This window comes from Struthio camelus, chromosome 1 (assembly GCF_040807025.1).
Source record: "Struthio camelus isolate bStrCam1 chromosome 1, bStrCam1.hap1, whole genome shotgun sequence".
In the NCBI taxonomy this organism is placed as follows: Eukaryota; Metazoa; Chordata; class Aves; order Struthioniformes; family Struthionidae; genus Struthio; species Struthio camelus.
Genome location: NC_090942.1, coordinates 34,458,383 through 34,484,929, shown reverse-complemented (window position 1 = coordinate 34,484,929; position 26,547 = coordinate 34,458,383). Strand labels below are relative to the sequence as shown.

Sequence of the window (26,547 nt, the reverse complement as noted above, 5' to 3'; positions counted from 1 at the left end):
ACTGTTTCATACAAAATATGTAAGTATGCACTGATACATCTTCATCTATTCCGGTAAGTGTCTTGACCACATATAGCTCACACTCGTATTCTGTCTTGTCTATTGTTAACATAATTCAAGATGCTTGGATCTGTTCAACACTAAAAACTGGTAGCTCTATTTCACTTGCACGCTAGTATATTAGGACTCAATCTGGCTGTGCGTGGGTTGACTCCTTTCAGACAAAAAAAAAAAATGGAAGCTGGGTTTCCTACATCCTCCTCGTTAGATTGTTCGGTAAAGAGTGTTTGGGTGAGGAGATGGCAGCTGACTACTTCTTCATCTGGCAGTTTTTTGGATTCAGACCTTAATCTACGGATCAAGGCTCTGAGACCTGGGCTCTCCGTATTGGTCATGATTATGTAATTTGTAGATACAGTCAAGGCACTTGTACAGAATCATAATAGAAATTGAAGTATTTGTGGACAGTAGTTGAGTCCACGGTTAACAGTGAGGATCTGAAGGTTGTAGTTTTGGATTTGCCTGTAGCTTGGGAAGTGAACAGAAGTTAAATGCTTGAGTTCTTTGCGGATCTAGTTGTTGGCTTCTCTATGTCTCAGTTCGCCACCGGCAAACAGAAATATTTTCTTACCTATCAGGGGATTGTGAAAATAAATATTTCAGAGATTCTGGTGTGCTCAGATTTGACAGTCATTATCAGAAGTATGATGGGTTTATTATGTTGAGCGGCCTTTAATAGTAGTGTATTTTGGCAGCCTCAGGGGCCACGGGAACGAAGTTAATTTTTATCTATTGATGCAGTCCTATAGTCAATTAAATGAGACAAATGAGAATTATTTGATCTGATTTCTATGTATAATAGGTTACTGCATTTAACTCAGTTACTACTAAATTTCCTGCAATAATTTTTCATATTTACAGATTACTTTTTTCTTTTTCTGTATTTAATAAAGCATAAATAGTAAGGAATTTGAAAATCCTGTTCTTAGTCGATAAAAGTTTAGTAACTAAAGTGTGTCACATAAAAATGCTTTATTTCTGTCTTGAAAAATGAGTAGAAGTTATTTAGAAGACTGCAATGGAAGCTTTGCTTGATTAAGTCCTATGTGTGCAGCTGATGATATAACATTTAACCCGTTTTTCAGAGTCGATCACTGGAAAGAAAGGAAGTTCATCATTTATATTGAACTTCACGCATAACCTTTAATTTTAACTGACTTTACTCATATTTGATGACATCAGAGCGCTTCCTTTATATAAGAATACAAAAACCGACTTTATGTAATTACTGCAGTGAAACCAAACAGTTTCTCTAGGAAGTGAAGAGATAATTACAGTCATTACCTCTGAAAGAGGTAAGAAAGAACAGCAATTATTCTGACAAATTGTCGTCTGTTCCTGTGTAAGGGACAGCTCCTGTCAAACTCAATAACCATGTTTCTGTTGATTTTAATAGCGACAGTTATTATAAGTAATATTTGCCGGCAGGCTGAGTACTTATATTAGTGTTTGCATCATTTTTGCTGTGATGAATCCAGAAAAGATTCATATCTTAAGATATTTGTAATTTTAGCATGAGCATTTTAAGCTTAGGTTTACAGTGAGTTACTTTTCCTGGTGATCTTTTGTTTTTCTAGAGATTGTGTATCTGGTTAGTTGTTTTTGCTCTGTGGTGATGTAGCAGTCTTGTATCTGTCCCTCCACGAAATACATGAAGAAATAAATCTAATAATATAAAAGACTCTCAAGTGAACGAACAAGCTGCTTTTTCCGAGCGCCTACGCTTTTTAATGGAGCATGTTCTTGCCGTGTCCAATCTGTACAGTACAAGCTCTTTGAAAAGGATTGTGTCTGGTATATCCCATAGTGGACACACATGTAGAGCTCAGTGACTTCGTAATGTATATGTTATTAGTAATAGGTACAGGTAGCATTTTCCTATAACGATGTTCCTATATACTGTTGGCTTTCTGGGCTTCGCAAAGATCCACAGGAAGTCTAAGCATCTGCCAGCTCTTCCAGACCTTCTCTGAAGCTGAAGATGCAGCTTATAGACTCTTTCACTTAATTAGTACTTCAGAGAGAAAATAATGGTAAATACATGTAGGCATACCATGTGAGAGCAATTACTGGTATTGCAGTGGTGAATTTCTGCAGGCTATAGGACTACGTTTGTCATTGCTTGCATATCTGGTGGTTTTCTGGGTGAGAAATTACTAAATCCGAAGATATATATTCCTGGATTGTCTTCATCAAGACAGTTATATGATTTGACTGTAATACAGAGTTTTTATACAAAAGTTATTTTTTCAGTGTGAGAAAATATTAAATGGTTAGTGTTTTTTCACCTCTTGTCTCTCTAATCAAAGTTAGAGTGTATCTTCCGAGTTAAGGGATAATGCCGCATGGTTAGTCTGAGATAGCATGCTCATTTGTTGCCACATGAGTTTAGGATGTAGAGTTGCCGTTTTTGTTGTAATTCTATAAACTATATAAACAAATTAAAAAAACATACTAAATCACAGTAAGGAAAATATTTAGATGGTGGAGTGAGGATCTGGATGTTAGAGGAGGCCCCTATATGTTAAAATACTAGTAGAAGAGAGTTATTTTCCATTAGGACAGATACTGGAATGTTTTTATTGGCCCATAACCTTCATAGTTCTTGTTTCCATCACATTCCAAGTAGCATCTAATTTGATGGATGCTTAGGAAATGTGAACAGTTAGAGTAGATCTTTTCCTTCTGCTTACTCTTAGGTTTCCTCGTTGCATTAGCCAACGTACATAAAAATTCCTTGTGCTTTGAAATTTCTGCAGACCAACAGGCTATCTGTTTGGGTTATGATTTCATTTGCTTTCTTTTATTTCATTATCTGTTTCTTTTAGTTTTTGGGAAATTACTCCATTCAAGAGTTTCGGTAGCAAGGAATTTATTTGCATTTGCAGTTTGTAATAGTACAAAAGTTCTCTCGTCACCCTGAGGATAAGATGTTTTGTTCTTTTTTTTCCTTTTTGTTATTCCAAAAAAGAAGTGAGATTAGAGAGTTATGCAGGTCTTGGCCTGCTGAATACCTTTGTTCAGATAAAAAAAAAAAAAAAAAACAAAATAATGTTAGTAGATAGAATTTTCTCTCTGGATTCACTAGATTTGTTCATAAATCTAAATCTGCAGGGTGTGAGTTTTCACAGTGTGGTTCATCTCATTCACAGAAAATACTTGATGTCATTTTGTAGAGGACCAAATTAAAAAAAAAGGAGTAAGCTTAATTTATTGTGTAAGAGAAATATCTATAGTATTTTGTGTAACCAAATTAGAACTATATAAACTCATCTTACATATATTCACCCTCAGCTAAATTCTAACTCACAGTCATATCTTCTGTGTAATGAAGTGATACCGTGTTTAGCAATGTACTTCACGTGATACTCCAGTAATAGTAATTCATCTGACAGTAGTGGTAATGCACGTCATCTGAGCAAAAAATAAGCTCCAAATCGAGAAAGGTTGGTGAAATCATCGATATTCCAGGAATGGAGTTCTCTTAGAACAGATCTTTTTTCATGAAAATACCAGTAAAGTTACCAAGTACCTAGTCTTTTTTTTTTTTTTTCCTTTTTTCTTTCTGGAGATACTCAGAGGGATTGCAATTTCCTGGGTTCCTGGTCAGAAAACAAATATGCCCATATTCCGTTAATTCCTCAGAATTTAGAAGGCCCAGGTTAGGAGGCAACTGTTTGATTCTGACCCAGACTTCTCCATGTCCTGGAGCCAGTGAAGCTGGTTTGGCAATCTCTTCTCTCATGGAGAAATGTTCATCCAGAAGACTCTTCTTACCTGCTGTCCCAGTATTCTACGTAATGACAGTTTGCTGCTTAAACACCACTTAAAAAATGTGCCAGAGAAATCTGGAAAATCTGTTTAGTAGCAAAAAGCAATACACATATATATCAATCTGATTGCAAAGGTAGCGTGTGTGCGTGCATGTGTGTGTGTGAAAGAGAGAGACAGAGAGAGAGAGAGAGAGGAATGTTAGTTACTTCTATTCACTGCAGATATAAACGGTATATTGACCTAGTGTTTCTGAAAATATCCAGAGTGGGTATTAAGTGAATTAAGATTTTATCCTGATCCCTTTATAGCCACATAAGGAGAGGGATACAGGAACATTTGTGAATATTCATGCAGACCAAGAAAGAGGATTGCTTTGATCAGTAAAAGAAGTACCAATCTCTGATTTTGAGGTATGTTTGTTGTTCTCCAGTTGTAGGATACTACTTCTGTATTGATTTCTTTTCAAATCATTGCATCGCTTGACTACCTCATTAATGAAATAATGCATAGATAGTTAACCTGAAAGAACAATACATTCTGTGTATATATATGTATGCAAAGTAGATCTAAAAAATCTGATGCATTTTAACACGGAGTTGGGTGATATTACTAATGATAGGGGAATATGTTAGCCATCTGGAAAGCAACAGATCATCTTTTGAACCGTAAAAATTGAGTGAGATATACTTAAGACCTCAAAGCAAGAATCTTTGCTATAAACTGGGATTTTTGTGAAATATTTTTTTGATGACACATGATTTCAGAGAATAAAATTTTCTTTGGGAATATTTCAAGGCAGAAATGAGGTATGTAGATTTTTCATAAAAAAACTGAAAATGTTGAAAAATTGATTAAAATATTTGGATTTTTGAAGATAATTGATGTCACCGGAGTGACAGATGTAGACTACTCTGAGAAGCCATAGTACAGAGATAAAGAGAGACCTGAGATGCTGTAGGTACAGCTTCAGTTAGATATTTCTCCAAATTCCATTTCTTCTGTCCAGAATAGTCATTTTATTAACCCCTCTATTTTCACAGTTATTTCATGCTGTAGCCCTCAATTCTCCTCCTGATCTTATTTCTTTGAGCGCAGCCTTCGTGGTTCCACACTACCTTATCTTGGAAAAACGATGTGGCAAGGCTGTGAGGAATGTGTTTTATTAGGAACAAGCAGGAGAGGAGACATAGGCCTAATATGTAAAAGGATTCTTTACATCCACCTGCAGCAGATGAGGCAGAGTCTGAGGCAGGTCTATAGTAGTACATTCGCTTCAAAGGCCTGAATGGGAACACACTCTAAAGATGAATGCAGCTAGAAATGATAGCTCTGAGATTTGTGAACATTTGCATTCATCTGAATGGGTGTTCCTGTTCTCATTCTTTGCTCACTAGTTTACGTGCTGAATGTACGTAACTTCTAAGATTCATACTCGTGATTGGTGCCTTTGAGAATGTCTGCGCTCAACCTTGGCTACAGACCAGATGCTGTAGAATGAACTGGTTGTCTTCTGCCTTTACTGTTTGTCTATTTTATGGCAGCAGATATGCCCGTTCTGCTTTCCCACATTCAATCCACTATAGCGCTCTCTTTCTATTCACTGGCCTGTACGCATTCTTAAGGCCCTATCTGGGTATCAGGAGTGAAGAAATCATATGTCATAAGACAAAAAGAAATCAGAGCAATATGGCTTGATATTTGGAAGGCAAAATACAGGCCCTCATGTCCACTTCCGCAAAGCTTTATCCTTTTCGTTTCTTAGAAATATTCTTCTTCACTCTTCAGTCATCATCTTTCCTCATAGAAGCACCAGCAGCTACCAGCAACGTCTTTGGAAAGAGTGGGTATCTGGAAATAAATGGACTTTTTTCCGTGGCCTCCCTCTTCTGCAAGGCTATACAGGGCTCCAGCTTATCAAGCTATGCCCTTTTGAGTTTGTCCTATTGACCTTTGAGGGTCAATGTCTCAATCTTTGCACCAAGGTCTCCAAAAACCGTATGCTTATCTGGCATATCTGGACAATGTGAGGAGTAAGGGTGAACTTGGAATCAGTCCCTGCCCTGAGTTATAACAGGCTGTATAAGAAATATCTAATTTCAGACGAGCTCTAGTCCTGCTCTACATGCATCTATCACTCACTTTGATTCCGTCTAAGTTAACCATAACTTGGCAATTAACGCTTTAATAATTTCTTCCAGAGTTGCTTCCCTGAAAAATTAGCAAGTGCAAAAAACAATGAGGTATGTTAGGGGTAGCTAAAGTCAGTTTATCAAAGCCATAGTTTGATCCGTACGAGCAAGTCAAATTGCTTATTCTAAGGAGGTGATTAGGAAATATGAATTTGTATACCTGCAGCTCCATTGATCCTAAATTTGAATCATTAACCCTTCCTTTCATATCATTAGGTATAATAATTATCTGTGGTCTTGGGTCAGAATTGCTGCCTTTTTGACAGAAAAGCAACTTGGTGACCTTAGCTAGAGCAGAGTTGCCATTTGCTGTAATCGGTATGTTTGGAATTAAAAGTGATACCCCCATTTTACATGATGCATGCATTAGATTTGCCTTTTACAAATGTAGAAAAAAACCAACCTGTCAGTGATTATACCTAGGTTTATGAGAGTTCTGTGTATCACAGTATTCTCCATAAAGCAATGATTCGGGAAAGCACCAAAGAACATCTGGAATGTGTCTGGTGCCTGTGTTTTCTATTGTGATTTCATCATGTTGCTTCTGTAGGAATGCAGCAGAATAATAGCTGAGAGAAGTTTGTTGAATAAGATGTTAAAATCCTGGATGTGAACATGTGCTCAGTGTTTTTATGGATGAAAATAATGCTTTTGTAGGTATAAAATTTCACTGTACAACTCTTTTCCTGAAATCTTCCTTCAAGTTATTAAAATATTTTTTTATGAATGGAAGAAGAACAAAAACTGTAGGTCCTAGTTTGGATGCAATATTAATTTTGTGAAGTGAGATTTGGAATCTGCAGCTGAGTATAGATTATACATTTCCATTTCCTCAAATGTTAATGATAATTCTTAGAAGTGCAATCTTAATATTGCCCTGTATTTACATTGCACTTTGACATAATGCAGCCATATTTTTATGCTAGTGGTTCTTTTACCTCTTAAAGGTATTAGAAGGTCGGGCTACAAAGGTACTGTCAGTGCATCTGATAAAAAGTGATCAAAAGAAACAGTAAGCATTGCAGTGAGAAAGTGATACAACGTACAGTGCAGATACCCAGTGAAATAATGGTATCTTTACATTGTTAAGTTACAGCATTATTCTTACCATTAAGCAAGAGATGATCTGGCCAATTTAATGAATCGTTTCAATGGTTTCATGATGAGCTAGATCTAGTTTTTATTTTGCGTTTGCTTTGGGCCAAAATTTGCCTTGAATGGTTATATTTTCAGCTAGAGGAAGGTAATCAGGGCTTAAAAGATACAATTGATATGGAACAATCAGTGTGACCAAAAGCTATACGAGTGTATAACCATTCTGTCACCAAATTGGATTAAGATCTGTGACTGACTCTGAATAAATCTAGTTTTATCACAAATTCCTATTCTGAGAGAAAAATAATTGTTAGCCTATGAGCATAGGTATCAATATAATAACACATATTCATTAAAATATAAATAAATGTGATGAAACCACTGAAGAACATATGGGCAATACTGGGCCCGGGAGTTAGGTGTCACTCCTTTAGGTGTATTCAGAAAGATTGTGTGCATCATTTCTGTGTTCAGCAAAAATTATGTTAATTGATAGTACCTATAATAAATTTGTAAACCTATATTAGAATTTTTCTAATGAGAATTTCTATACAACATTTTAATTAGTTTAAAGATGGAAAGATGGATAGAATCCTTGGATTATTTTATCTTCTATGTATCGCAGGTTCTTAGATTGTTTTGTGTGCCAGAGACTTTAGTTAGACAGAAATGTTTTAGACTTCAGAGTGACAGTAAGCTGTCCTGTGCCACAGAGAGCAGCGAAGGCAAAGCCTAAGTGCTCAGTGATAATAAGAAATTGACTTGATATGATCTGTTCTGATGATTCTAGCAACTGATCCCTGTACGTGCTGCAGGGGAAGATGGAATAAGCCACTCTGTCAATATGACTCAGAGTATTCCCTCCCGACAGCAAATCTGATTACCAGTTTAATCCTGAGTTTGCAAGCAGCCATATAAAGTAGAAAACTCTCTGTGTTGGATATGAGCACTAACTCCATGTAGACCATCCTGCTCAGTGTCTTGTCTCCAGATGTGTGCGTCTTTCATGCTTCAGAGGGTGACTGGATTTGAGGACAATGCTGAGAACACATCCTTGCAGACAGAGAAACTAGCAGGAATCATTAAGTAGACATTTGCTAGTATCTTGCAAATAGTCTATTCTAGTATGTAAACTGTTCTAGTACGTTGTGGTCGAATATATCACTTGGGATTTTTTAAAGCATACGAGTGAATTAGAATTCCAACTGTCGTAAGTCATCAGTAGGATTAGTGCTTGTAATTCCTTCAGATTCTTTGGAAAAAGTCACACATGCACCAATCATGAGATTCTCATTTAGACTTTTTAGTCATTTACTTTTTGGGTAACCGCTCAAGTGTATAAATATGTGCAGAGTTGGGGGCTTAGATAGCAAACACTGAGAGGCAGGAAGTTCATTATTTGATTTTCTGGAAAGTACTTAATAGTTATGACTTTCTATAAAAAATAACGGTGGCTAATAGATATAGGGTGGTGAAGTTTCATAACTGACATGACCACAACAGAATAAATAACAGAATGGCAATCTTTGTTTTCTTAATAATGTAAACCCCAGCAAGTGAAATGAAAATTGCACTATTTGACAGTTTTATTTAGTTGAAAGCCTGTAAGTCTTCAGCAGAAATCAAATCTAAAGTGGCACAATGGCCATTACAATGTGATAACTTGCTGTGAGAATTACTGTTTCTTTAAAGAGTAATTCAGTTTTAATAGTAACAGTAAATTTATTAAATTAGTAGTAAACAGTAAAATTATTCTAATAGTAGTACTATTATAGCTGTAAAAGTCTGAATAGAAGCATGATCTGAAGAAGATCTTAAATATCTGAAAATTTGTCTGCTTTCCCCAAGCAATTCCTGTAGCTTTTTTAGCTTTCATAATTTGCTTAAAACAGCTTGAATTTATTGGTGGTTTGTTATTATACATTTTCAGGTTCTTTGCTAATGTGGATTAATTAAAGTGGAAGGATCTCATACATACAAGACTACTGTAGTCCAATTCTGAAGTTTGTGCATGAGAATATATCAGCAATTTAAGATGAGGATTTTGAGGTGCTCATATAGGCATTTGAATAAAGCAACAAGATGTAAAGAAATATTCAGTATCCAGTAGCGTTCACAGAGAACAGTGTATTATAGACAGCTTTTTTAAAAACATAGCTACTACATAAGATGCCTTAAAGGAATTTGTGTGTTTTAGAAGATGTCCTGACCCTGGTTAAGAGTACTGAGCTCTTAATTTTTGTTCTGTTATTGCCTAAGATATAGTAACTTTGTGCTTGACTTACGTATTTTATTTTGTTTCTTAACCGTGCAGCACTGCCGCCATGGAATTTGTGTGAGCAGAGAAATGGAGACACGTCCTGTAGATGGAGAATGGGGACCTTGGGGACCTTATAGCTCGTGTTCAAGAACCTGTGGAGGTGGAATTAAGAGCACCAGCAGGCTATGTAGTAGACCGGAGTATGTTTTTTATTGCTGTGTTTTATGCTAGTGCATAATGAAGGTATTACAATTTAATGGGTTAGTTCAGAACAAAATGAAGGTATTATGGTTGCATAAATTAGTCTGAAGCACCAATAAAATAAATGATTGTTTCAGTCATATCTGAAAACAAGGATAAGTCTATAGACTCTAATACGCAGAGGACTTTTAGATTACTTTGTCTCAGCTGTACCGTACACAGCTATAGATACTTCCAAACAGTTACTATGGTAGGGTCTTTTTTCTAGCTTTACTCTAAATGCTGAAACATTCTTTAAACATTGAAATGGTTTCTCTGGAGTATGAGCTGCAATATGAAAGTAGATGTATTTCCTGGTAATCTTTCTAATGAAACACTTGGTCTGTTTTTATCTCAGGCTTTTTCACAGCACTGCTACCAGTAACTTCCACAAGCAACACTGGCTACAGCAGAGTCATTTACAGCTTTCCTTTATAATAAAAAAAAAATCCATTGACTGAATAATGCAGTATATGTTTCATTCTCTTGTAACAAAGGGCAATGAGGACTTTACCCGTGGCTTCTACAGAGTAGAACCATAGCGTAGGTAGCTGCAGGTCTTTTTTAGGAAGATCATATCATCCTGAAATTATCAGTGGGTTAAATGGACCAGAATCAGATCAGCCCTGCTTATTTTAATTTCTCTGACGAGTAAGAGACAGGAGACTAGATTCCTATTAGCTATGTCAGTTTCTAATAATTGCTAATATTGATATACCATTGATTTACTTTTTCTCTCCCCAGAGGAACTGCTAATACTGAAAGACTGTGTACAGTGTTGATACCAGTTAGAAAATGCTTTTGAGGTTTCAAGGAATATTTTAGATTTTAGAGTAAATGGGCTATTTTTCACAGTTTTCCTTTCTTAGTTCTTCTGATCCCAAAACTGAAACCAAAATTAGGACTACCAAAAAGAGTGTGCCAGGACCTAATTCTGTCTTCTTTCTTTGACACTCTTTAAAACCATTCAGTGATTTCAAATTACTGAGGGAAGTGCTGCTTTTACAAGAATAGAGCTGCAGTCACAGCTAAGTTAGTAAGAGCCTACTGAAGTATGAAAGTTAGCAGTGCTTTTTCCAGAGCAAAATAGTATGAATATAAGAAAAATAAAAATGGATCTTTCAGATTGCTACCTTTTTGTTCTACCTTGTAGTTTATGTAATAGACATTAATAGCCTTGACTCCCTTCCCTCTCCCGGTGGAGATTCTTTGCATGGGTATAAATGTATGCACAGTGCAATGGAAGAGAAGAAGGGTGTGAGGGTGTGTGTGTGAACAGTCAATAAAAGACTGTGAAAAAATGTTCTGTGAGATTTTCTCCTTTATATCAGTGGCTCAAACCACTTCCCACTGAAAAACAGCAATTTTAGAAACTTGAGAGACAGTGTTTTACATTTAATTATTTTTATTAGACCGAGAAATGGAGGAAAGTACTGTGTGGGCCGCAGGATGAAATTTCGATCATGTAATACTGATTCCTGTCCAAAGGGCAAAAAAGATTTCCGGGAACAACAGTGCTCTGAATTTGATGGCAAACATTTTAACATAAATGGTCTTACCTCTGCTGTTCGCTGGCTTCCAAAATATAGTGGTAGTAAGTAAATATAAACTTTTTAAATTAATGAAATACAAATGTTACTTTACTTTGCTGTATAAATAAATTTCTATAAATAGAAATGGCACTTTACTCTGTGCTAAATCAGACAAAAAATAACCTGTTGGATTTTCTTTCCAGTTTCCATGAAAGATCGCTGTAAACTTTTTTGCCGAGTTTCTGGAACAACTTCCTACTATCAGCTGAAGGACAGAGTTGCTGATGGTACTCCCTGTGGAGCGGAAACCAATGACCTTTGTGTTCAAGGCTTATGCAGGGTATTTAAATTTAAACTTATTAATTATTAAAATCAATTTAAGAGATGGTAAAACAGATATTAAGTATATGTCCAAGCAACCATTTTTGAAAACCTATAAATCATGATATTTTGAATTTATTAAAGTAAATTTTGATCCCTACCACATTAGAGATCTGGAGATGGAGGAGATTAAGTGATGAACATACAGCTGAATCTGAAAACCCACAATCCTTTCTCATTAAGCCTGGTGTGTGGGAGGGTTAATACTGTTGAAATGAGCAGAAACTGATACAAAATTGGTATAAAGGGAGGAACGAAGCACGCTGTGTGTTTATTACCATCATATTTCAGCCACAAAAAAAGTACAAAAGTAGAAAATCCAAGGGTATATAGGTTACATATTTATGATTCCATTGCAAAATCAGGAGGAACTGGTGATTGAAAAGGGATCATTTCAGCATTTTTGCTTGATAGAAGTTACAGAAGTGCCACAAGATTATCTCAGGAGAGGCAAGCTCATGCACTCTAAAAATTCACGACTGTTTTGTCCATTTTGTGTAGTACTGCTGATCACAGTGAAGTTGACTAACTTAAAGCTGAAGAGAAAATTTAGCCTTTTTTATAGTGTTCAAATAATAGCGAAGAGGAAATGCCAGAGAACAGTCCTGTGTATGATAAGAAAAAAAATGAAAGGAAATGTAAATAAAGCTATGTAAATGAAAGAAATGTTCTTATACTAGTTTAACTGCAGTCTCCATATATTCCTTTGGTTTTTTTTGCAATAATGTCAGACTTTAAAAGAATTGATGATCATATGCATATGCTTACTGATTTTAGGATTCTAAGACTTTAAGTAAATACGTCTTAAGGTTTTACACTGCATTTAATATTTTTATACAAAATCTTTATATACCGTTAAATTTATTCTTGTACACTTCTTGACATATTAAGTGTATTTGCGTTGCACATTGTTAGTACAACAGAACTATTGTTTTACATCACAGCACCCAAAAACATAAAAGGCTTTTCATGAATTGCCAAGAAGCCAGATAGTCCTTTGATATATACAGTGAATACAAATGTCTTTGGGAAGTGGGAAGCTTGCAGTTTTTAGTTTTCATTGGGCTGAATGACACAGGCCTATTGTATTTCTTGTAGCAAGCTGGCTGCGATCACGTTTTGAATTCCAAGGCAAGGAGAGACAAATGTGGAATCTGTGGTGGCGATAATTCTTCGTGTAAGACTCTTGCAGGTACTTTCAACAGTGCTCGTTATGGTATGTCTTTTTAAAAAAATCTTAATGTACATTTCAGTTTGATTTAGAAATGATATTTTGTGTTTGCAGAAGTGTGATTTCAGTGCATGTTCTTTAGAGCCTCTGCCAGCAAAAAAATATCCCTGACTTTGAGTAACACATGCCCTTTCAAGGATGCAGAGGCAAGTGCTGACATACTGACTGATTCAAGGAGAAAAAGTCCATCTGCTCTAAGAGCAATACAAAAGACATGAAACAAAGATACGATGAGGAATTGTGGAAGTACTTTAAGGGGACTCTCTTCCTGCATTGCGCTTTGTGGTATTTCTTGAGTGGAATTGTGGAGCTGAAGGACTTACTGCAGCACCACCCTTTGGTTAATAGGGAAATAGTGAGAGGTCTACGTTGAGGTCTGAGCAGCTGGCAAGCTTTCTTTTTTTATATAGTGAAAAAGATACGAAATGTGAGCCTTTTCTTTCTAGAGATAATAGGCAGGAACATTTATGTTCTTTCCTCATCATTGTCATGTAAGGAATGAGAAAGTCTTCTGAATAACCCTGATGCTTTCTATTTCCTTGATTTAATAACAGAGCTACTGATAGCTCTCCTTTCCATATATAGCCCATTTTGGGAAATATGTGGAAACTGTTGTATGTAGCTAGCGGTGCAGTTTAATAGAGCATACAACATAAGGTTGGAAGACTCTAGGTTAATATGAGATTGTCAAAGCCTACTTTATGCTGCCTTACTGATTGAAAGAGACCACAGGCAAAGGGAAAGTAACACCTGGAGAGGTGCTAGATACGGTCTTCATAGGACAAAAGAATTGTTGGTCAAAGAGGAAAGTATGACCAGTATCCTGTTGGATTTTTTTTTTCCTGACAGGGCTTATGCCAAACAAAAAGTACCAAAACACTTAAAGGTGGCGTACAACTACCCTCCCCACACAAATACATGTAACTTTTCTTCTGTCTAAACTGAGATGTTGGAAGGCTCAATCACCTATTCTATCAGAGACTGAATTTCTGAATGTGTGCTCAAAATAGTAAAGGAAAAGAATGTACTATTTTGATAAATCTGAGTAAAGGACTATGGATGTTTTTGTTTTTCACCACTGTGAAGGATCTTTTCGTTTACAAGTAGCACAGGAATTACATCATAAATACATTTGCTGCAGGTAAATGCTATACTAAAACTGCCATTCTTACAATTATCCTTGAGACTGTCACTATTTCTATTGTTTATCAGCTTTGCATAGTCTCAGACTTATTTGCTCCTAATTGAAGTTAATTTGAAGAGGTAATAAAATTTTCATATGATGTAGATTTTTTTAACAAAATATCTTTTTAGAAAAATCCTATCTACTCATTTTACATTTAAAAGTGAATTATGAAAAATGGAAGATATGGTATGTATTTTGCTTTTCTAAAGTGAGTGAAAAGAGATAGTCTGCTTTGAAAGTTACTGTTTTGTTTATTTTCCTATGGGCTTTAACTGACATAATGTAGGACTATATATTTTGAGGAAGTAACACAATTAGGATGTCATGTTTATGTTTGGGAAGCTAGATGACTGCACTTTTTGTAGAACCTAGGATAAAACAGTTTCCCAACTAGCTGCTATAGACGTGACTTGAGTATCCTATGTTCTTTGCATAAGGCTCTGGGTGGAGCGCTGCTAGGTGTCCTTCGATTATTGTGGACTCTCACTACAGTGTAATGCAAGGGGGCCCATTATTCTTTGTGTTTTCTTCTCTAAGCTTCTGTCTTCATAAAAATTGCCACATAATACTATACTGGCGAAATTTTGCTGAAGTCACTCATTTGGATTATTTCGGTGACTTTGCTGGTCTTGCACAAGCCATATGTCAGGATAAAATTCAATATGAAAAAGAGTAAAACATATAAAAGCTATTTTAGGATTAAGAAAACACCTTGAGCTTATTATTTATTTTTGTATTTAATTTTATCATTTAAAGTATATTTGAATTATTAGAATTATAGTGTATAAAATATGATACTAGATTATAACCCTGCACAGTAGGCTGAAACATGTGAGAACGCTCAGCTGTGTTCAGACAGGAGTGCAGCAATGCAGTCAAGAGCTTGTAGCTAGCTGACCACTAAAAATTCTAAGAAATGGAGAGCTGGGCCCGTGGGAGGAGACCTGTGTCATCCCTAGGCTAGTGATTGAAAACATTCTCAGAGGAAATGTTCTTTTCTAGAGATTTTTCAAGACTGAATTAGGCATCACAAGATAAGAATGCTGAACATTGTGCACTTGGCCTTTTTCTTTTTCACTCACCTGTTCCTCTTCCACAACCACAAACCATTTTACTATGGCAGAATGTGAAATGAGGCAAGAGCAGCATGTGGTATCACTGGTATGTTCTTGCAGGCATGCAGTTATAATATTGTTATTATATATTTAAACAGTAAATGAAAGTCATCAGAAATACAATGAAATGCCAGTTTGCTTGGCTCCCAATTTAGGAAACAGTAATATAATTATGTGTACTTAATTATTATGTTGGCTATTATTACTGCCTCTCAAACTAGAGTGTCTGAGGATATCCTAAAAAAATGGCTTTCTTAGTACCTTAGTATGTGATCTAGTGTCCTATTTATCCTTAACAATATGCTATGCAGTTTTATTTATCATTTCCTCCCATATTTTTTCTTCTGCCTTCATATTACCACAAGCTCTGCAGTGTGTTGGGTGAGGGGCTTTTTTGTGTGTATTTTGTTTTTTTTTTTTCCCCATACTTTGGAAGATTGACCAAATGCTATGCATTTATCCAGAGCATGCAGTCGGTTTGCAATTGCAGTGCTGCCCCCAGCTGGTAAAGGTTACCAACCTGTTACTGGACTTGCTTGCTCATTCTAAGTGCATGGGATAGGGTGTTTAGATTAAAAGCCCTGGGAAGTTAGTGTATTATGAAATTGAAAAGGCGATTGCTGTTTGTTACCCCCTGACAAGACCGTGTTAAATATAGAAAAATAAATGGAAAAGTTAACAAAGATTATATTAATGATTCAAGTTAAATATTTGTGTTTATTATTTGTTTCATGCATTTATCATATTCAGTTTTTCTTAGACATGAGAATCCTTTTGGATGTGTAAATAGCATCTGAGAGAAACAGCATTTTTTTGCCTATGCTTGTGAGCAGAGTGATAGTTTTTCCACAAAGTAGATTTTGATGCAGATTATTACATTACCTCAAGATAAGGCTACCCTAATACTAGTAGAGGGATTACAGGAGACGACTCATATGTGAAGTGTATTTTGAAGGGAGCACACGAGGCTAACATTTGAATAGTAGAATGTGGATCAAGCGTGGCTAGTTTATCCGATATATCTACTTATGTGTATGGCTTGCAGCACTGCAATAGTTGAATACTTAGGACTTGTTCTTTAGAGTGCTGTCATGCAATACTTCTTGTAAGATAGAGAAAAGCTAACCCAATTGTACAGAGAGGGAGCTGAGGTACTGTAGGTTAAGTGACTTACATGGTCAGAGTGACCACGAACAGCCACCATGTTTCCTGAGTCCCACTAGATTGCTCCGTACAGCACTCCTGCTCTTTAGAGATTTTTCTGAAAGGGATTGGTAAAGAACAGAATTCACACTTTTGAAACCAAGAATGAATTTTAATTGTCTCTTGAGTTATGAAACTAAAAGTTCAATTCAACTGACTTTTTTTAAAAAAACAAGGAAATTTAAGGTACATAAAGATGTTTACATCTCCTTTATAAAACATGAGGGCATTCAGCAGGGTTATCACTGGTGCATTGCAGGGTTTTTTGAATAAAACTAGTTAAACGTAAGTCAGAAGGTACATATTTACTCATACACAACAATTTTTGTGTATAATTAATTTGTGAATAAATATATTGCAGGTTACAATGTTGTAGTGAATATTCCCAAAGGAGCAACAAACATTGATATTCGGCAGCACAGCTACTCAGGGAAACCGGAAGATGACAACTACCTCGGTAACAGCCTCCTGTGTACAACACTGATAGCTGGTTTGTGTGTATTCGCCAGAGACTTATGTTGTCAGGATTTGCTCTTTATCCTGATTTGCTCTTTAGAACAAATGTGAAATTACATGGTATCATCATTTCTCTGATTTTCTCTGTAAATGTTCACAGCATTAATAAGAAAAATGAGTGAGATATTGCTTGGTTTCTAATTCTTAAACTTGTCCATTTGTCAGAGAATAAGAATTGTAGTTTTGTTAATTTTTGAGTTTGTTGTGGCCATGTTTATTAAAACACCATGAGCAAACTAAGGAATAGCGTAGGCATTTGTGGTTTTAATTTTGGAAGCACGCAGTTTATTTATGAATGAAGCTGTCAAGACTAAAGAAGTGGTCTGTGAACTTCAGCAAACTTATCAGTCATCTCACATTTCTCTCTTCTATCGTGTCTGACCTTCTGTTTATCTATGAATGTAATACAGAATAACGATGTACAGGAAAAAACAAAAAGTAGAAGCTTGAATTGTATAAATACTATAGTAAAACAACTGAAATGACTAGTGCAAAGTAAAAGCTGCCTGGTAGGTAACTTGTATCTTTCCAGAATTCTAAATTCACCAAAACTTAGGATCATTAAAAGCCAGAAAATAAAATTACCATATTTACAAACAGAACCTTACTTCCATTTTATCCCCAGAAGGATCGGAAACCTTCTGGGTTTTGCAGATGGGAATTGCATGTGTGCACTCACACTGAAATCACTGTGCTAAGTACAGCTGTACCGCACATTGGAGGGAACAGTTGCAACCTTTTGGCAGAATTACGATTATGATACAAAGGAATTCTGGGTACCATGCCCCCGTATAAATCACATCTGTATTAGTTCGTGGTGAAAATTGTCGTGAATTGGATAGGATATATGTATGGTCCAGAGATTTCGTAATAAGTTAATGAAATACAGTATTTAATGACAGCCTCTAAATACACTGTATAAAGGAAAAATGTTGTTTTGATGAGGTATACTAAATGTATGAGGGGAAAGAATTGGTCCATTTGGTAAAATTTATATGTAATCAAGTTTAGCCTCAGCAAAGGAGAAGCATTAAATGCTATCCTAAAGTGGAGGGATGTCCAATGTCTTGAATCATGTGCTCTACTTCAAAAGACAGAGTTCATTTATTTGTGAGAAGAATAATGGGGCTCAAAGAAGACAAACTGAACTTGTATTGTGTGCTGGTGAGTTTCTTAGTTGGCAGACACTTTATGAAGCACTTAACTTTTGAAAAGAAAGGGGTGAGTTTTTCTTGAGCCGGTGTCCTGGAAGAACACTAGATACTGTCTGGCAACTGTGACTCTTGTTTTTATTACTGAATTTTCTACTTTCTTTTAAAAAGAAAGAGAAGCTAATTTTTTAACAATTGTTTATCACATGGTTAACACAAATTTACTGTGGGATGCAGTGGAATTCTTAAGTGATCCTTTCTCTTCTCATGTATTTTCGTGTACCAGAATGAGTATAAAGATCACATTTAAAAAAAAAAAAGGTTGCTAACTTTGCAGGTGTGTAGGAGAAACAGAGAATTCACAATTTGTCCCAAAAATCTTGATTGTTTTATTTCACAGTAGTTATATTACCTTTGAAGTGCATGAGAGAGTATCAGTGCATATTTTCCTTCTCTCTCTCTTCTTCCATTACCATTCCACTCAACACAATGTCATTCCTTGTCCTATTAAGTCTTGAGAGCTTTCAAAGCCATCAGAGTATTCCAGATTGTTTTCTTGCTGTCTAATGCCCTGCTGCTGTATATGCATCTCATAGGAAGTAGAAACAACCCTCATCCCTGACTCTAACTACCATTTAAAACACAGTTATGCCTGAATAGCATGCCTTTACTAAATTTAAAAGTAGCTCTAGAGAGCATAAGACTGTGGACTCTAGAATAGGTCAGAAATATAAATGAAATTTGTTCCCTTTAGGCTGCAGAACCTAACCGAGTTTGAAAGTGATTACTATAGTCAGCCTTTTAGCACAACAAATGTTATTGATGTTAAGTGTTGTTAATGCAGAGAAAATCCATGACAGCTGCTCAGGTGAAAGCTGCTGAAGTTTGGGATCATATTCATGCCTTAGGAGCAGTTTGATACAACTTTGAAATACTATACGTGGAATAAAATAAATCTAAGTGTTCAAACAAAAATATATTATTATTAATTTTCTTTAGTAAAATCTTTTAATTAAAATAGATGCTTTATTCCCAATATTTTATTTTACTTATAGCTCTATCTGATATTCATGGAAATTTTATCTTGAATGGAAATTTTGTTGTAAGCATGTCAAAAAGAGAAATCAATATACAAGGAGCTACTTTCGAGTACAGTGGTTCAAACAATACTATAGAACGAATTAACAGCACTGATAGAATTGAGGAAGAGCTAACTTTACAGGTGAACTTTCAATTTTTTCATAAGTTTGAAAATTCACTACATGCTTATAATGCTCATAAGGTTATGTCATGCGCACATTCACTGAAAAACAGTTATCATTTTATCTCAATTCAGGTTTTGTGTGTAGGGAATTTATACAACCCTGATGTGCGTTATTCATTCAATATCCCAATAGAAGACAGAAGCGATCTGTTCATGTGGGATCCCTATGGACCCTGGCAGGACTGCAGCAGAATGTGCCAAGGTATTGTGGATTCTTTTTTCATCAGAATCAAAAACCTGATGACATTTGGGAAGGGGCTAGTCTGAAATACACAGGATTTTGTCACCTCCACCTTAGTAAGAAAGAAACTCAGCGTTCTCAGTAAACTTTAGGTGCGCAGAGCTGTTAAGGGCAGAGTGGCTTCAGATTCTATTTTCCTGTTTTCAGTATTTATGCAATGCAATTCCATATACAAAACTATATGCTTGTTCCTTTTTTTGCCATAGGAGTGATTTATAAAAAATATTTCAACCAAGTGTAATGCATCCTTGAAAACATGGTATTGTATATCTGCTAAGATCTATCCCATCTCCTGTCATCATATTTCCAGATGTCGATTACTTGATTTGTCTAGTATCTTTCATGTATATTTCTTTGTCTTTTTTGGTTTTCTGTTATTTGAGATAAAGGTATTTTAGAATATTTTTATAATTTTTGTCTGATATTCTGTGAGCTGTTCCACTGAAAAATAAAACTGCAACATATATGAAGTGTATGTATACAGTTTATGTACACATATTGTGGCAGATACTCCAATTAGCAGATGCTAGGAATGCCTTTATTTGGGACAAATGATGGTACGTTTCTTCTGGTTTTGAGTCAGGCTGTAGACGTGCTCGTGTGCTAGGTAGCTGTGAACTTTGCTACTTCTAGCCCTCCAGGAGACCTTCCAGGTACCCTGCGCTCAAATTTTCTGCTGCGTTAAAGAAAGGGATCATGACCTTGGAGTTAGCATAGTGGTGTTTAGTAATTACCAAGGTAATTTGGTAATTAGCCAAGGACTAATGTGATGCATTTGGAATACCTGCTGAGTAAATGAAGTGTTGCACTTTATACTACAGTTTTCTGGAAGTTGATGCCCTCATGAGATCATGGTGGTATGGCTGGGAGACATCAGAGATGGGCAAGCATGACAGGATCAAGGTTGTTCCCCACAGGAATTTAGTCAGCTGCACAATGTAAAGTGTTGGTGCAGAATCTGCTGTATACAAAGATTAATGTTAATGGAGTATCTCAGTTAAATTCCTAAATTATGAATTGGAATTCATTAATGTGAAAAAGGCACTCTTATTTAGCCCCTTTTTACTTTTATTCTTGTTCTTTCCAAGGCATTCGAAGAAGAAGAATGACATGCATACGTAAAAGTGATCACGTGGTAGTGTCTGATCAAAGATGTGAACTTACACCTTCTGTACCAGAAGTCTTTGAGGAGTGTAATACAGAATGTGAGTTAAGGTAAAAAGATGTTCTAAACTGATGGTGCTATTGTGGTCTTATTTTTGCTGCTAGAGATTGAAACAAAATAATTCAGACTGCTTTATTCTCTCTCCCTCACTCCCTTGCTTCCTTCCTCAAATCTGTTGATTTAATGGATTTATACATTAGATTTACATCTCCAAAACTATGTAGAGCTAATGTATATTTATAATTTTTATTCATTAAGTTCAAAGTCTTCTGTTAGGGTTGTGAATTTCTTCTCTACGTGCTGGACTAACAAATTGTATTCCTGGGTGGAATACATTTTTCACTGGAATTGTACTCTCAACTGGAACTCATTTGGAACACGAGCGTGTGTTTTTGCCCTCTGAGAAAGTCCACAATGAAGTGTGCAGAGGATGACCAATTAGAATTATTGCTTGCGTTTTTCAAAGTCACTTAGGAGATTTAGACAAAAGATGCTTTAAATGTAAAAAGAATTTTTAAGCGTATGAGTCATATTCCTTCATATTTCTTTGAAAATTCCCATCTTTATATAGGCTTTACAGTCTTATTTATCTGTTACCTAGAATTTATATTTATATTGCGCTTCTAACTATATTCTCCGACTGCTTTAGTTTTATTTTTAAAACATAGTTAGTTTTCTATAACAGTTTATCCTTGTAGGTGGCACAGTATTGGCAAAAGTGACTGCACATCAAAGTGTGGCCCAGGGTATCGGTCTTTAGAAATCCATTGCATGAAGTACTCTGTTTCAAAAGGACTCAGTGCTCCCGTGGATGATAAGTACTGTGCTGATCAGCAGAAACCACCAGCCAGAGAGCCCTGTCATGGTGACTGTGTGTTAACAAGTTGGCACTACACAGAATGGTCAGAGGTACAAATTGAAAACGTTATAATTATACCATTATAGTTCTGGTTAGTTTTCATATCAGATTTTTATTTTTATATCCTTTTTTTTCAGTCTAAGCAACTAAAAGAAAATAAAGTTTGACAAATCCAATGTTGTAGGAGTAGCTAATACCTCTATATTTAGGTAACTACTGGACAAAATTCCTCATATCTTTGTGAGAAACTGTAGATACCTAAATTATATGCCGCTTGGTTTTGGAACTCAGCAGAGAAGATCTGAGTGTTCAAAGTGTATTTTTTATTACAGTCTTAATAATTTAGTTCTCTGAGTATTTTAAAGAAAAAAGGTTAGTACAATTTCAGCTTTAATTTTAATTAAAGAGTTTTGTCCTGGAACTACTTAACAAGGTGCCAAATTTCTCTCTGGTGCACGTATTTGAAGTGTGTAGACTTAAATGGACATAGGACGGGATGCATGTGACCTACATGATCTTTGAGACTTTCATCTTTAAGACTGATAATGTATTTTGAGCTGTTTTTTATTATGGTATGTTTCCTTTTTCACAATATTTTGTGTACGCTGCAGTGTTCAAGGAGCTGTGAAAGAGGTGTCAGAACCAGAGAAGCTTTTTGTATGAACAATTTGGGTCGTCGTCTTCCTGACAGAGAATGCCATGAACTTCCAAGAATCGTAACACAGAATTGCAATGAATTCTTATGTCCAAGCTGGTCTGTTAGTGAGTGGAGTGAGGTAACAAACCAGGCAAAACTTAAAACTCATTTGGTCATCAATATTAAAATAAGCTGTCTTGAGTATTTTTTTTCTAGTTATTTTTGGACACATGCAAGTAAAAATACTTAAGTGCTAGGATTCTGCTGATGTACATACCAGATGTACAGATAGCTCAAGAACTTGTGAAAAACACGCCAATAATTAATTTTTTCTCTGAAATGTTGTTGCAGTTAAAAGGGATAATGAAACTACATAACATAGATCTGTCTACAGTCCTTTACATACCATCCTTTGTTGTAAAGCAGTGTGAAACATTCAGCCAAGTGAAGACAAAAATTATATGCAATTTAATATAGATCATATGGATATAATTGAATTATGGATCATGTAAATGTTTCCTTTGAAAGCTGTGGTATATGCATTCATATTTTAAATAAGTATTCTCTTTTGATGGCAATAAATAAACGGTACATTGTTTTCATATTCTTATAGCTTTAGAAACTTAACAGTGATTCCTCTGTCTGTATTATGCATTTGGGCTGATATTTACTAGAAACTGCGAGTTCACAAAATAACTAGTTTTGTTGCACTACTTATGTTTCTGGAATATTTTTGTCAGTTATGTGATCTTTAAAATCCACCAGACTACTAAAAAAAATGAAGTTTCATGTCTGGTGAATCTAATACAATTTTACAGTGTCCTGTGACATGTGGCAAAGGAATGAGACATCGACAAGTATGGTGCCAACTTAATGATGAACAAATGAGAGATGATTTCTGTAATCCAAATGATAGACCAGAATCAGTAACACCATGTGAACTTCATGAATGTGCATCTTGGCAAGTTGGGCCTTGGGGATCAGTGAGTACCTAAGGATTTCTGACTTTTTGCCTTTAGTTCAGACGTTGGGTGAACGCAAAACAGTGCCGTTTAAATATTTTTATTAACTTTCGCAGCTACTTCAAGTGAATTGGTTTACATCTCTCTCTGTTCCCATTGGCTATCTAACCCGTAATTTAGGAACATCCACACAGAATTTGGATGTCTAAACTAGTTCACTGACTATGAGCCTTGATTTCTAAGACTGCTAATGCTATTTCACATGAACACATTTCATCTCCAAAATAATGAAAATAGTTTTATGTAGCAAAGCATTCAAATGAATGGGACAGGTAAGTGACCAAATATTTATAAATATATCAACATATTTAAATGGTAGCTTTAACTTAGAGCATAGAATGGTATATGCTAATAATAGCAGGCAAAATGCATCATATTTGGTTGCATATCTTATGTTTTTATATAATCTTCAGTGATAAAAGAGCTTTCTGTCTCTTTATTTGAAAGTGCAGTTCAAAAATATATTCTTTTGGCTGATGATGCTCGTCTAATGTATGCCAGAGAGGCTTCAAAATTCCAGCAAAAGGTGAATCAGTTTGAGAAGGTAACTTTTGTCACCAAATAGATGAGAATTAATTCAAAAACAAGGCACTCAATTTCATGAAGCTTCGGTATGTTCAGATTACTCAAACCAAAATAGGCATTGGCTTATTCATAGTGATTGTTGGGTGTTAGTGAGAACTCATAACAGAATGTCAGGTGCTATTTATTTTTTGCATATAGCCTTTTAGTAAAATAAGTAATAAATAAGCCTTGGGAAATTACATACATTTTTAACTTACACGTTTCTTTTGTATAAAATTTGTCTCATGTTGTATTTTTGTACTGCAGAGATTACCACACCGTTGTCTAACACAATGTTGAATGCCTTTTTGGTTATCTTTTGGTCACAAGATGCTGGCTTCTCATTTTTAGATGCTAAGTGCAAAAAGGAAGTAAGAAATTTAATTAGGTAGTCCCATGGTACAGTTTTTCAGACTAGGGAATCACAGTGTTATAGCTGTTCTGGAATAACTCTTACAGGAAATTTACCAATCCATGTAGCTGAAGCAAAGCTTTCCATTGCAATTAATCCACCTTACCATCTGGTACCAGCTACTCATGACCTGGATTTTTGCTGGTATTTCTTGCTTGAACTACAATATTTGTAGGGTGGGATTTATGTCATGCTACTTTGAGCCATCTGAAAGTTTAGGTGCCTTCTTTAATAGGGCTGTTGGCACACTGTGTAGTCAAGGGCAAGGAATGAATAGCTCCAGCTGGTGATTCATTTATCTAGGGGGTCTCGATTAAGCTACCCATTAATAAACTGTCAGTACCTGGTGACTCTAGATTATATCAGAGAGTCTGACGCGGTGGGCAGATAAAGCACAGGAAGTTTGGGAGACTTACGCCTTTCTAGAGCGGCAGAGTCCGAAGGAGGATATTCCAGGGTATCTCCCATGGCGTCTCTCTGAAGCAACAGAATCATTCCTAAAGTGCCTGAGATAAACAGGATAAATCAGGTTCTAGAGGTTCCTATCTCTCTCCACTAGCTACAGAGGGACCCTAGATAGCTACAGTTATATCCCGCTATCTGCCAAGGATCTATTCCTGGAAAGTGCAACAGTGATAAAAAAGATAGCAAAGCAGTGTTTCCCATAAAAATTAACAAAATGGAGGGGGGGATGCATGCAGAGACTTAAGAAATACTTGCCGTTTAAATACACAGAGACAGTGTTTCTGGTGTGGAGGATGAAGAGGCAGAAGCAGGACCATCAACTGGAGGAGAGGCTTGCTTTTCAAAAGTGGGCTTTTTAGAGAGGATTACTTTTCCTTTGCCTAGGGAACTACATTGTGCTTCTGGACAGTATAATCAGTGGAGTTAAGAGAATTCTTCATTTGACCTAAGGTAGACTCTGGTAGCTGCGCTTCTTAATTGCTCACTAACTAGGCTATTTTGGTGAGATTAGTATGTAAAGCGTACATACGACTTACAAACTGAATTCTAAATTTTTAAATTGCATGCAAATTGTCTGAATTACTAGGCTAATCTTTAGGCATGTAAATCAGTAGCTGTTGAGTAGACATAAGATTACTCAATTTTAAAATCATTCCACATGTTAAATTACCATTATAATGGTAAAAAGATTGTACGGGACATCGTTTCTTAATTATTAAATTCCTATTCATGATATAATGAGTTTTAAAATAGAAAATTTAATTAAAAAACTAAATTTGAGTAAAAATAATGTTATTTCAAGTATGTGAAACTACTGACTTTAACAGTGTGCTGTAACATGTGGCCACGGATACCAGATGCGTGCAGTCAAATGTGTTGCTGGGACTTACAGAGTTATTTTGGATGATGACAGAGAATGTAATGCTGCTACTCGTCCTAGAGACAATCAAGTAAGTAAACAAGTACCTTGGAGATGGCAGTGCTTTTTAGCACAAATACTGTCTAGTGACTTTTGGGGGGAACTTGAAAACGAGTTCTAAAATGTGAAAAAATACTGAAACTATCTGCTCTTTCTGTGTGCTTCAAATTTGGCCAGAGGAATTAAGTAAAAGAAGAGCAATTTGGACATTGGAGACATGAAAATTTGGTATATAATTGAAGGTGAATATTTGTAGAAAGCTCCAACATGTAGAATAATATAAGGAAACTGAGCACCTGATCACCATGATGCACAATAATTGCACCTAGCTGGCCTGATATTCTACTCTAAAATCCTAGTTATATATAGTTATTAAAAGAAAAAGAGGGTTATTTGAAGAAAGCTTTGATTATTGGAATGAGATTAATTCAGAACTGTATAGACATGAACTTGTATTTATGAATGTATGATATGATTCTCTACTTTTCTCTTTTGTCCCAAGTTACTTTAGCACTTCTGTTAATGTAGATCTACCCTTTTTATAAGAAATGTTTGTTTACTATAGTCAGTGGGTTTACGTTTAACTAAAAGCAATTAGTGTCTTGGATGCAATGTAGCTGTGTATTGATATATTGATCCAGCCATCAGATTGTTGCATCACGTTTATATCCAGTTTAGCTGGTAACCACTGAGAGCAACTCTGGTTCCCATCTCAAGGAGAACAAAAAATAGGATTTCATGGTCCAGAGTAAACCAGTTACAATTGCTCCTGTGATGGCTTCTTGAATAAGATTCAAAATAAAACAGCTAAATAATTGGTAAAAAGTAATTTCCACTCATATGTGGAAATGCACTGGGTTTGAATATGTCTTGTATTTTGAAGAGCAGTACCAGTACAGCTGTTGACTGAAACTGGACAATTTCTTGTTCTCTGTAGCTGAAGGTATAAGGAACAGCCCAGCCACTATTATCTCTCAGTTCTTCTTTACTGCATGTGGCTCTGAAACAGAGCACAGTAATGTTGATTTCCCTTGTCTCCAGCAAGTTACCAATACAGTTCTTTCTC

At 35.8% G+C, this 26,547-nt stretch overlaps 1 protein-coding gene across 1 annotated transcript in view; it reads left to right on the top strand.

The window, feature by feature from the left end:
• The window catches only part of ADAMTS20 (ADAM metallopeptidase with thrombospondin type 1 motif 20), a 111,304-nt gene that overhangs the window by 36,599 nt on the left and 48,158 nt on the right, over nt 1–26,547 (top strand). The window contains exons 12-23 of the mRNA XM_068933787.1: nt 9,433–9,578; nt 11,031–11,212; nt 11,354–11,490; nt 12,630–12,747; nt 16,628–16,723; nt 18,989–19,155; nt 19,270–19,399; nt 20,527–20,653; nt 21,302–21,512; nt 22,074–22,238; nt 22,918–23,082; nt 25,390–25,512. Coding sequence (XP_068789888.1) covers nt 9,433–9,578; nt 11,031–11,212; nt 11,354–11,490; nt 12,630–12,747; nt 16,628–16,723; nt 18,989–19,155; nt 19,270–19,399; nt 20,527–20,653; nt 21,302–21,512; nt 22,074–22,238; nt 22,918–23,082; nt 25,390–25,512 — 1,767 coding nt within the window. The remainder of the gene's footprint in view (nt 1–9,432; nt 9,579–11,030; nt 11,213–11,353; nt 11,491–12,629; nt 12,748–16,627; nt 16,724–18,988; nt 19,156–19,269; nt 19,400–20,526; nt 20,654–21,301; nt 21,513–22,073; nt 22,239–22,917; nt 23,083–25,389; nt 25,513–26,547) is intronic.